Source organism: Chrysochloris asiatica, unplaced genomic scaffold, assembly GCF_000296735.1.
Source record: "Chrysochloris asiatica unplaced genomic scaffold, ChrAsi1.0 scaffold00087, whole genome shotgun sequence".
Taxonomy (NCBI): Eukaryota; Metazoa; Chordata; class Mammalia; order Afrosoricida; family Chrysochloridae; genus Chrysochloris; species Chrysochloris asiatica.
Genome location: NW_006408605.1, coordinates 686,063 through 698,978, shown reverse-complemented (window position 1 = coordinate 698,978; position 12,916 = coordinate 686,063). Strand labels below are relative to the sequence as shown.

The 12,916-nt window shown below is 39.7% G+C and overlaps 1 protein-coding gene across 1 annotated transcript in view; it reads right to left on the bottom strand.

Moving 5' to 3' along the window:
* The window catches only part of DDX46 (DEAD (Asp-Glu-Ala-Asp) box polypeptide 46), a 113,418-nt gene that overhangs the window by 75,298 nt on the left and 25,204 nt on the right, over window positions 1-12,916 (bottom strand). Inside the window, exon 5 of the mRNA XM_006866207.1 lies at window positions 6,554-6,650. Coding sequence (XP_006866269.1) covers window positions 6,554-6,650 — 97 coding nt within the window. The remainder of the gene's footprint in view (window positions 1-6,553; window positions 6,651-12,916) is intronic.

Sequence of the window (12,916 nt, the reverse complement as noted above, 5' to 3'; positions counted from 1 at the left end):
TGCAGTTCAAACGACTGCAGTTTGACATACTAGCCCACAGTGCCACCTTAAAGAACATACGCTGAAGGAACAGAGGGCCCTAGGACCATCAAGGGAAAAGAACATGAATGGAATATGGGACCCTAACCAGAGAAGCAGCAATATCAGAGATGGAGTCAGAGATGAGGACATGGAGAGATAGAGCACCTGAGGACTCTAGACTGATGGAAAGAGAAAGGCTGTATGCTGGCAGCCAGGAGGCAGGCTTGCAGATTTTGCCCTTGGATTGTTTATATGATTATATATTCCTGGTGTTTTTATGTACATCCTCCCTGCCACCCCCTAAAAAACAAAAACACAGAGGGAACAGAAACAAATACTGACTTGAATGATGATGCACAGAGGGGACTGTAATCATTGCATATCACTCAGTTCACAATAAAAAACTAAAAACAAAAAAAATACACTGAATTATCAAGTAAAATTCCCTATCTATTCCCAATTTTAAATCCTCCATACTCCCTCCAATATTTCCTCCACTGAAAACAATCTTCCATTATAAATTAACATGTAAATGAAAATTATCAAAACAATTAAAAATATTTAGACCTAATTTTCCTAGAAATAACCTTTCAAGTCTTGCCAAGACTTAAAAAGAAGAAGCAAATCACAATCATGTATATAATCAGAGGTTAAAGCACTATTTCAAAATTAAGCATTATATATACAATCAGAGGCTAAAGCACTATTTCAAAATCAAGCATTATATATAAGCAATCAGAAGTTTACATATGGTATGATTAGAGCTATCCACCACTTATCTGTCCATTTGTCATACTATGGGGACTGCATGTTGCTGTAATTCTGAAAGCTATGCTACTGGTATTTTAAATACCAGCCAGGTCACCCATGGTGGACAGGTTTAACTGAGCTTCCAGACTAAGACAGATTAGGAAGGATGGTTGGTGGTACTTTTTTTTATTTTTTCATTGCTGGAAGACCTTCTTATGAGGAGAAGAGCAACACTGTCAGCACCAGAATACTTAATATTGAAATATGATGAAGAGCACCAGAAAACTGACAGATACAGTGCCGGAAAATGAGCCCTTCAGGTTGTAAGGCAAGAAAATACAACTGAGAAAGAAAGGCCTCCTCAAAGTAGATTTGACCATGATGACACAAATGGAGTAAAACCTTCAGTACCTCCATTTAGTGATGGGGCACAACTCAAAATGAGGAGAAACAGCTGCAATCATTCATTAATAATCAGAACATGGAATATACAAGCTATGAATATAGGAAAATTGGAAACTGACAAAAATTAAATGGAACGGATGAACATCCATACCCTATGCATTTGTGAGCTGAAATGGACTGGTACTGGTCATTTTTAATATGACAATCACATGGTTCACTATAGCAGAAATGATACACTGAAGAGGAATGGCATCACATTCATCATCAAAAAGAACATTTCAATATCTATCTTGAAGAACAACGCTGTTGTGATAGGATATCTATACGTCTACAAGGAAGACCAGTTAATACAATTATTATTCAAATTTACACACCAACCACTACCACCAGTGATGAAAGCTGGACTATATGAAGAACATGGTATCAGGATTAGAGGAAGACTCATTAACAACCTGTGATATGCATATAACACAACCCTGCTTGCTGAAAGTAAAGAGGAATTAAACTACTTACTGATGAAGATCAAAGACCACACACAGCCTTAAGTATGGGTTGCACCTCAATAAAGAAAATAAAAATCCTCACAACTAGACCAATAAATATCATCAAAATTAATGGAGAAAAGATGGAAGCTGTCCAAGACTTCATTTTGCTCAGATCAACCATTAACTCGTAGAAGCAGTACTCAAGAAATCAAACTATGCATTGCCTTAGGCAAATCTGCTGCATAAGACTTCTTTAAAGTGTTGAAGAGCAAAAATATCAGTTTGAGAACTAAGGTGCTCCTGACCCAATCCCTGGCAAACAGTGGCAATAGCAATGTGCTCAAGCATAGCAACAATTGTGAGATTAGCATAGGACCAGGTAGTGTCTCATTATGTTGTACATAAAGTCTCTATGAGTTGGTACCAACTCACCAGCACCTAACAACAAGAGGTATGTATGAAAATACACCAAAAACTAAAGACAAATTATTATTAAGTTGTAATGGTGATGGTGCTTTGGGTACCTTAGACCAAAGGGAAAGAAGCCATTTAACTGATAACAGTTAACCTTCTACTGTAGGATTGCGGTAGGATAAGCAATGCAATGAAAAGAAAGATACATGCTCATGGAGTTTTATACATATTGTCAGGAGGGACCAGTCGCTGAAGAAGGATATCATGTTTGGTAAGGTGGAGGGTCAGAGAAAAAGAGGAAGACCCCCAGTGAGATGGATTAGCAAAGTGGCAGCATCAATGGGCTCAAGCATGGCAACAATGGTAAGGTTGGCCCAGGATCCAGCAGTGTTTCATTCTGCTGTGCGTAAGTCAGTACCGACTCGATGGCACCTAACAACAAGAAACTATAATCCTGCTGTGGTGCTGTAGGATAAACACTGGACTGCTTCCTGCAAGGTCAGCAATTCAAACTCACTAGCCACTCCTCAAAAAGTCTACATAGGACATCTCTGTGAGTCAGAACGGACTCAACAGCACTTAACAACATAGAAGCATTTAAGGAGCTCTGGTACCATAGTGGGTTACGTGTTGGGCTACTAACTGAAAAGCAAGCAGTTTGAACCCACGAGCTGCTCCTTGGGAGAAAGATGAGGCTTTCTGCTGCCATACAGATGTACAGCCTTGGCAAGCATCATTCCCACCCACTCCACACACAGAGTAGACAGGGATGGGCAACTTGAACGTTGGCTACCCAAAATGGGGGGCAGGGAGCTACAAAGGCAAGAAGTGACTGGCTTACAAGCTTTCAAGAGGGAACCTAGATCCAGAGGGCCTGGAGGAAGGTAGACTCTCCAGTGAGTAGTATTCAATCTGTCTAGGCAGGGCTGATGTAATGAAATGCAGATGGGTCTCTTGTAATACAATAGTGAATAATTGTCATCAGGACTGATTGTGAGGGTTGGAAATGTAAAAGTAGATGTTTTGTAGCAAAGATTGGAGTGATTAACTTCTCAGTCTAGGAGCGGAGGTCCCTAGGACCATCAAGGGAGAAGAGCGGAGAGCGGGACCCTACCCAGAGAAGCAGTAATGCCTGAAATGGAGGCAAAGATGATGACGTGGAGCAATGGAGCAGCTGGAGACTTTGGATCCAGAGAGGGAGAGCGACTGTGTGCTGAAGACCTGGGGGGTATGGGGGGAAGGATTCATGGAGGGGATTGTAACCATGGCAATGAGACTATATATGATAGAATGAATGTAAAATTAATGTTCTCCCATGTAAACTATCACATAATTCACAATAAAACATTTAAGAAAAAAAAAAAAAGATGTACAGCCTTGGAAATCCTATACAGTATCACTCTGAGTCAGAAGAGTTCTGGTGTGTTAATGTGCCAGACTGCAAAACCATTTGAACTGCAAGGATGGCAGTTCAAGCTCACCAACTGCGCCTCAGAAACCCTATTTATTCAGGGTCACTATCGGTTGGAACCGACTCGACAACACTTCACAACAAACATGAGTCAGAAATAACTCAATGGCACACAACTACTATCACCACCATAGGAGCCCTTATGAGCCCTGGTTGTGCTGTACGATAAGCACTAAAGGTTTGCAGTTCAAATCTATGAGCTGCTCCATGGGAGACAGATGAGCATTTCCACTCCCTTAAGATTGACAACCCTTCCCTACCTAAAACAGTGGCAACAGCAGAGACAGTGGCAGAGGCAGTGGCATAGAGAGACAGAGCAACTTCAGCCTCTACACCCACGGACTGCGTAAAGCTGTGTGCCTGTGGACAGGAGGCTGGCTTGCAGAATGTGCCCTTTAGATATTTAAATGAATATATAATTTTTTGTTTTTTAAGTACACATCAAATATTTTTGCTTTGTTTGTGAAATATGCAAATGGGAAGCCACAGGGAAGAAATAGTGTAACTGTGATTGGAGGGAAGGGACAGTAATCATTGAGATGAAACAAAGTACATAATTTGTGGACTGTAAAGCTGATGCTCTTATCTGTAAACCTCCACTCAATTCACAATAAAAAGTTTTTAAAAAAAAATTAACAGCCTTGGAAACTCTATACACAAGATCATTTTGAGTCGATACTGACACAATGGGTTTTTTTTTTAATAGACACATATAACAGCACTCGTATTACAACTTTCAGATGCTAACAACAAGGTCAGCTGTTCAAAACCTGCTAGCCGCCCCAAGTGAGAAAGATGAGGCTGTCTACTCCCGTTAAGATAAGGATCTCTGGTGGCACAGTGATTAAGCACTGGCTGCTAACTAGAAGATAGCTATTTGAACCCATCACCTGCTCTTTGAGAGAAAAATGCGGCAATATGCTTCCATGAAGATTACAGCCTATGGGGCATTTTCTCCTCTACCCTACAGGGTTATCCTGAGTTGAAAACAACTGGAAGGCACACAATGTAATGTCCGCAAGTCAGTAAGTATCCAGACCGCAAATGGTTTTTATAAGACATTGTATATAGATAAATACCTAATGAGAAAGACACATAAGCAAATTGTGCATAGTCAGACCCCACTGTAATAAATACACACAAGAAAAATGTCCTCACAAGAAAATACCCACATAGAAATATTCTCATACATGTATGTAAACACTCAAGAAAAGGTTTTCATACAAAAAGAAATATTCTTTGATGGCTACGAGGAATGGGATGGGAAGGAGAATAATTTCCTGGTTAGAGGGTAGACAAGTGTTAAGGCAAGTGATGGGGAGAACAATATACAAGGTGTGGTTGTTGTTGTATTATCAAGTCAGGTCTAACTCATAGTCACCTGCACATGGTTTCCAAGGAGCAGCTGGTGGGTTTGAACTGCTGACCTTGTGGTTCACAGTCCAGTGCTGATCCTACAGCACCACACCAAGAGTAGAGGGCAATATACAAGAAAAGAGAAGACAGCAAAAGAATGATGAAGACAGGTAAAACCATGGAGGTATGAAAGGGTTAACAGTGCTAAATACACAACCATGGAACAAAATGTTCTGAGGGTAGATATATGGACAGAGACACAGGATAAATCGGTATAAGAGGAAGAGTGGGAGTATACCCATAAATATATAAACATCTGAAGAGGATATTTATACATGGGTATTATCTTTCCTACAAACACAACTGTGAATGTGATGGAGCATACAGTGGGCAAAATGATGAAAACTCTAAAGATACTATCAAACACCTTAAGGTAATGAGTTGCTGGGCCTAGGGACTCGGGACCACAGTCTCAGGGAACACCAGGGTCAATTGGCATAACATAATCTACAAAGACAATCTTTGGTAAGTAGCCTCAGTGATCTACAAAGTCCCTGAGCAGCCATCTAAGGTGTAGTTAGCTACAGGTTTCTCCATATGCAGAAAAAAACAACAGTGATGAGAACTGAAGATGCTTAGACTCAATCAGTCCAACAAACTAATGGAACATATGAACAAACATCTGTCCCCACAACTCTGAGACCAGAAGAAACAGATGGTGTCTGGCTACTGGTACCAACTGCTCTGAAAGAGATCACATCAGACTCTAATAAAGTGGGAGAAAATGTGGAACAAAACTCAAAATTTAAAATCAAACACTGGGCTTACCGGTCAGAAAGAGACTGGAGAAATCTGAGATTATAGCCCACAATCACTCATCGGGTCTGGAAAGGAACTCAACCTCATGGCCCAATTTCTCAGTCAAGCAGTAAATAGGCATATAAGGGAGACAAGTAGTACGTTTACTAAGTAATGGTCAATGTTCAAGGTCTAAAGGGCAACATTTGCCTAAGGACAAAGTTGAGAAGTGATGGGAAGGCGGACAAAATAGAATATAGGAACCACAGGGAGAAGCGGGTAACTGTAGTTGCATGGAGGAGGGATTGCAGTCATTGAGATGAAACCAAGTGTATGATTTGTTGAATGTAAAACTGATGACCTTCTCTGTAGACCTTTACTCAATTCACAATTAAAAAGTAAAAAGAGATATTCTCATATAAAAGGTAGAGCTAAGATTCAGGTAAGAACTTATTCCTTTACAGTATCATGAATATGATATTACATCTATGTGTGTATTATATGTGTGTTTTTCTGTGTAAGAATGTTTCCATGTGGGCATTTTTAGGTATGAACAATTTTCCATGTAGGCATTTGTCATGTATACAAATTTCTTGGGTACATTTATGACAGTGGGTCTTTTTTCTGTGCACAATTTTCATGTGGGCTTTCTTCATGTTTAGTTTTGTTCTGTAATATAACCAACTGTAACACTTCTGAGAAATATTCTCAGAGGTAACAATTATTTTATCTTTCTGTGCGTTTATATCTGTTTATCACTGATCTTTAAGAAAAATTTATTACATGAAGACAAAGAATTTGTCATTTTATAAATAATCTTAATATACAATTATTTATAAGGTAGAAAACATACACCAGCATCTTTTTCTTTTTCATCCTCTTTGTCATCTTTGTCTTTTTTCTTCTCTTTAGAACTTTCCCCACCTTCTGTTTTTTCTTTGGATCTAGATCTGTCAAAAAAAAAGAGAGAAAGAAAACCCATTTATTTGTGCAAACATTTGTTTTAAGATACTTTTATAAACTTGTATTTCATTCTCTTACGTAGAAATAAACCTCCAAGCATAGGTTGAATTTTTATATTCTATTAATAACTTGAAGATAAAACAAAAAAATTAAGCTAAGTAACACAAATGGAAAATATTAATAAATACATAGAAATTCACTCAACAAGAAAAAGACAGACATATAATAATAAAAAAATACAAAATATAAATAGGAAAGGTAAAACACTACAAGGGAAGTACACCAAGATATTAACATTTAAACAAGATTAACTCAAATATGTTAGTGTTCAATGCCACTGAGTCAGTTCAGACACATAGCAACCCTGTATAGGGTTTTCAAGAAGCAGTTAGTGGGTTTGTACATCCAACCTTGTGGTTAGCAGTCCAGTAGTGCCACATCAGGATTCCAACTTAAAATCACTGTTTTGTTGTTAAGTGCCATTGAATCAGTTCAACTCAAAGTGACCCTGTATCAAGTCTGTCCTTTATCCTTTACAAGCATAATTCATTAGCATTGATTATATTCCCCAAGTAGTAAAATTATCCTTGGTAATACTTTCCAAATCATTCCACCATTTACACCCCATAAGTAAAAGCTTCTCACAGTTCCCTCCCATCCATGTCAAGAATAATTTCTTAAATAGATTAGAAATTCTTCCAGATTAGATAAAGATGATATTCTCCAGTATTAGCTTTTAAAAGTTGTACAATTTTGCCATTCAGTTAGGTCTTCATCTATCTGGGATTAATTTCAAGAAGTCTGATTTCCTTTTTATCTACGTTTTTGTTGTGAAGTGTCATCGAGTTGGTTCTGACTCACAGAGACCCTGTATAGGATTTTCCATGAGGCTGATGAGTTTGAACCTCCAACCTTGCAATTCAAAGCAAACTTTCGGTCCAGTGTTTATCCTAGAGCACCACAAATTTCCCTAACACTCATTTTTTTGTAAAAAATACATAACACATTTATCAATTAAACATTTTTCAAATGTATAATTTAAAGATATCAATTTGTCATGTTTTGTAACCATAACTGTTGCCAAATTTTCCATCGCCATAAACAAACACTTCCTCTTTACTAAAATTTGACTCCTCTTTCCCTTGTCTTTCCTATCCCTGATAAATACTAATAAATTTAGGTTCCTATACATTTTGTCTATTCCTATTGTTTCATATAAAGGAAATCAGACAAAGTCCTTTTGTGACTGACTTAGTTCACTAATAAGCATAAAGTTCTCAAGGCGCATTCATATTGTACCATGGACTTAACATCTTTTTTTTTTATACAGTTGAGTTGTATTCCAGTGTATGTAAGCACTACATTTTGGTTCTCTGTTTGCACTGAAAGACACTTAGGGTGCTTCCACTTTTTAACTATTTTTAGTCCTATTTTTTTAAAAACAAAACCTTCTGTCACTTTGGTCATTTGCCTAAATGTGAATTTCTTTTTGAGTACCATTACTCTATTTGTCTGTCTCCTTATTAATACAACATTGTCTTAAAACCAATAATTTTATGAAAAGATAGATCAAGTCATACCACTTTCTTAAGAGTTTATATCGCTTTGCATTTCTAATTATTTACAAATCAGTTTGCCAAAGACAGGGAAATTAAACACATCCAAACTGGAAAGAGGAAGTAAAACTCTATTTGCAGACAATAAGATCATATATGTAGAAAACCCCAAAGACTCAGTAAAAAAGCTACTAGACTTCATTGGAAGATTCAGCAAAGTGACAGGATACAAGACCAACATACAAAAATCAGCTGGATTCCTCTATACCAAAAACGATATCCTTGAAAAGAACATTAGGAAAGCAGTATCATTTACAATAGCTACACAAAGGATGCAATATCTAGGAATAAATGTAACCAGAGAAACAAAAGACTTATACAAAGAAAACTACAAAACACCACTACAAGAAACCAAAAGAAACTTACAAAAATGGAAGAATGTACCATGCTCGTGGATAGGAAGACTTAACATTGTGAAAATGTCAATACTACCCAAAGAAATTTACACATATAATGCAATCCAAATCCAGATTCCAACAATATTCTTCAAAGAGATGGAAAAAACAATTACAAACTTTATATGGAAAGGAAAGAGACCCAGGATAAGTAAAGCACTGCTTAAGAAGAAGAATAAAGTTGGAGGCCTCTCACTTCCCGACTTCAAAATTCACTACACAGCTACAATAGTCAAAACAGCTTGGTACTGATACAATGAAAGATACATAGATCAATGGAACAGAACTGAGAATCCTGAAACTAACCTATCTATATACAGCCAACTGATCTTTGACAAAACATCTAAATGTATCACATGGGGAGGTGATAGTCTCTTCAACAGATGGTGCTAGCAGAACTGGAAAGCAATATGCAAAAGATTAAAACAAGATCTTCACCTCACACCTTATACAAAAACCAACTCAACATGGAATAAAGATCTAAATGTGATTCCCAGAATTATGAAGGCCATCAATGAAAAAATGGGGACAAATGTGAGGACACTAATTCAGGGAATACACAGACTACCAAACATTTTAAAAACTATACAAACAAAAGTAGGCAAAATTAAAAACTCATGTGCATCAAGAGATTTCACCACAAGAGTAAAGAGGGAATCCACAGAATGTGAAAAAATCTTTTACAATGACACATCAGACAAGGGACTTATTTCTAAAATATATAGGAAACTACAACACCTCTAAAAGAAAAAGACAACCCAAGTAAAAAATGGGCAAAGGACATTAACAGACACTTCACCAAGGGGGAGATCCGGGCAGCCAACAAACATATGAAGAAATTTTTACAATCACAAGCCATTGTTGTTGTTGTTATGTGCCACGGAGTCAGTTCCGACTCATAATGACCCTGTACAGGGTTTCCAAGGCTGTAAATCTTTACGAGAGCAGAAAGCTTCATCTTTCTCCCACGGAACAGCTGGTAGTTTCAAACTACTGACCTTGCAGTTCGCAGCCCGATTCGCAACAACTATGCTACCAGAGACTAGCCATTAGAGATATGTAAATCAAAACAACAATGAGATATCATCTCACACCAACAATAACAGCAAAGATAAAAAAAAGTAGAGGACAATAAATGCTATCAGGGATGTGGAGAGACTGAGACACTCCTGCATTGCTGGTGGGACTGCAAAATGGTCCAACCTCTCTGGAAAGCAATATGGCATTTCCTCAGAAGGCTGAAAATAGAAATGCCTTATGATCCAGCAACTCCTCTACTTGGTATTTACCCACAAGAAATACTAGCCATAACATGAGTAGATACATGCACACCAATATTCACAGCAGCACTATTTACAATAGCAAAAAGACGGAGACAGCCAAAGTGCCCATTAACTGAAGAATGGATAAACAAACTGTGGTACATACACACAATGGCATATTATGCTACCTCAAAGAATAACAAGGAAGCTGCAAGCCACCTCATAACGTGGATGAACCTTGAGGACATTATGTTGAGAGAAATAAGTCAGTCACAAAAGGAAAAATACTGCATAAGACCACTACTGTAAAAGACTAAGAAAAAGAACCCATACATAAGGGGGATGGATTCTTTGCTGGATGTTGGTATGTGGGGGTGGGGTGGAGCACAGGGCAGCAAATACTCAAAGGATACTTTGGGTGCTGGGGAGGAGGGCAATACACAAGAAGGGAGAGGGGAATGGAAGAACAAAGCAGATGGGAGAACAATTAGGCAGGTTTGCATGGGCTAAAAGGGACAGAGGTAAATAATGACATATGCACAACCTTGGAACAACAGGGCTCTGGGATACAGAGACTGAGACATGGTTGGAATGGGGGAAAAGAAGGGAATAATGTTAAGATGCTTGGCTGTCTTTTTTTTTTTTTTTAATGTTTTATTGTGAATTATATGATAGTTTACATGAGAGAACTTTAGTTTTACATTCATTCCATCGTATATCATTTCATTGCCATGGTTCCAATCCCCTCCCTGCATCATCTTTGGACCAAAGGGGATAGCCTAGAAACCCGTCCTCTACACTTCCCCCCCCCCCGTCCCCCTCCCCAGTCTTCGGCCTACAGTCCCTCTCGCTGTCTGGATCCAAAGTCCCCAGCTGCTTCATCCCTCCATGTCATCATCTCTGTCTCCATTCAGGCTTCTCTTAGTAGGGTCCTGCTCTCGGCTCTTCTCCGTTGGTGGTCCCAGAGACCCCTCCTAGACTGGAAAGATAATCACTCCCTTCCTTGCTATACAACGTCTACCTTTGCACTTCCAACCCTCATAATCCATCCTGATAACCATTATTCACTACAGCATCGCGAATAACCCATCTGTATTTCATTTCATCAGCTCCACCTACACAGATTGGACAGTACACTGGAAATTCTGCCTTCCTCCATGCCCCCTAGCTCTAGGTTCCCTCTTGAAAGCTTGTAAGCCAGTCACTTCTTGCCTTTGTAGTCTCTCCCTCCCCATTTGGGTATCCAATGTCCAAGTTGCCCATCTCTCTCTACTCTGTGTGTGGAGTGGGTAGGAATGTTTCTTGCTGTAAGGATTTTGTTGCCTCTTTTGAGTCACTGCATTCATAGGTATAGGCCAAGTTCATCAGATTAAATCAGCTCGATCTTCTTCTTTCCCCACCCCCACCCCCTTCTTTCTTCTCCTGGTTGAGCTCTGATCATCCAGTCATCCAGTCATCCAGTCCCAGTCACATGGGTACCATCTGCAAGTGTGGGTGTTCTTGTGCACATGCCCTCTCTTCCCATCAGCCGGCAGCTCCATTCTCCACTTGAGTCCTCCATGGCCACATCACTGACTCTGGGCCCCAGGAGTCCTCAGGTCTCCTCACATTGCTTGCCTCCCAAGTCCCCAACCGGGTCCACAGAAGCCCACTGTATATTGTAAGGCTTAGCTCGCCACTTCATTGCTGCCTTTACCCCACTTCTCCCCATCAGTGATGCATGTGGTCACCAATCCGAGGGTGCATTTCCACCGAGTCTCAGTCTTGGACGGAGGCCTGCGTTAGTAGGACCCAACCAACTGCCCCAATGTTTCCTAGGGAAGCGACCCGTTTGTTCCTGTAATAATAGTCCGTCTGCTTCCACTGTATCATATTTTTCCTGTAGGTCTTTCATTCGAGACGTATCTTTTGTTCTTCTTGCCACTCAAGGCTGGTCAGCTCATCCTTTCAAGTGGAGAATTCTCATCTCTGGTGATCTGGATGTGGTTCTGGTTTCTACCTATAGTTTTATGTGTTGCAAAGGCTCCACAGGAAGCCTCGTTCACTGGGTATGCTGTAGCACCATTTTAGGTATTGCAATCAGTTAAAGGCAGAAGACGGACTTACAAGCCTTCTAGTGTGAAGTTTCTGAAATGCTTGGCTGTCTTTTGAATCTTGGTTTTCCTTGCATTATATTATAAAATAGACACTGGAGGGAGAGAAAAAGGAATAGCCAGAAATATCACCATAGAAAGCTTGTAAAGTCCGTCTTCTGCCTATAACTGACTGGAATACCTAAAATGGGGCTACAAAGTGCCCAGTGAAGGAGGCTTTCTGCGGAGCCTCTGTATTACATAAGACTATAGGTGGAATCCTGAACAGCATCCAGAATCGTCACAGGTGGGAAATTTCCACTAGAAAGGGCAGGCAGACCAGCCTGGAAAGGCTAGAAGAACAGAAGATACTTCTTGAAAGACAAACAAATACAAAGGAAAATACAAATGAAAGGAAAAATACAAAACAATATAGGCAGACCAACTGACTACTACAAGAACAAGCAAGTTGCTTGCCCAGGAGACATCAATGCAAGTGGTCGGGTCCCCTCAGGGCAAACCCCATTCCAAGACTAAGACTCTATGGGAACACACACTATGATTGGTGGCCACGCTCATCACTAATAAGGGGAAGTGAAGGAAAAACAGTAATGAAGCTGCAAGCTAAGCCCTACAATGTTCAATAGACTCCTGTGAATCAAGGTGGAGACCTGGTTGGCCAGCAGTGTGGCAAGACCTGAGGACTCTTGGGCCCAAAGTCAGTGACATAACCACAGAGGACTAGAGTGGAGAGTGAAGCATCCAGCTGATAAGAGGAGAGAGAGCATAGGCATAAGAACACCCACACTTGTAGATAATACCCACTTGACCTGGCTTCAATGACTGGATGATCAGAGCTCAACTGTTGTTGTTGTTGTTGTTAAGTGCCATCGAGTCGGGTCCGACCC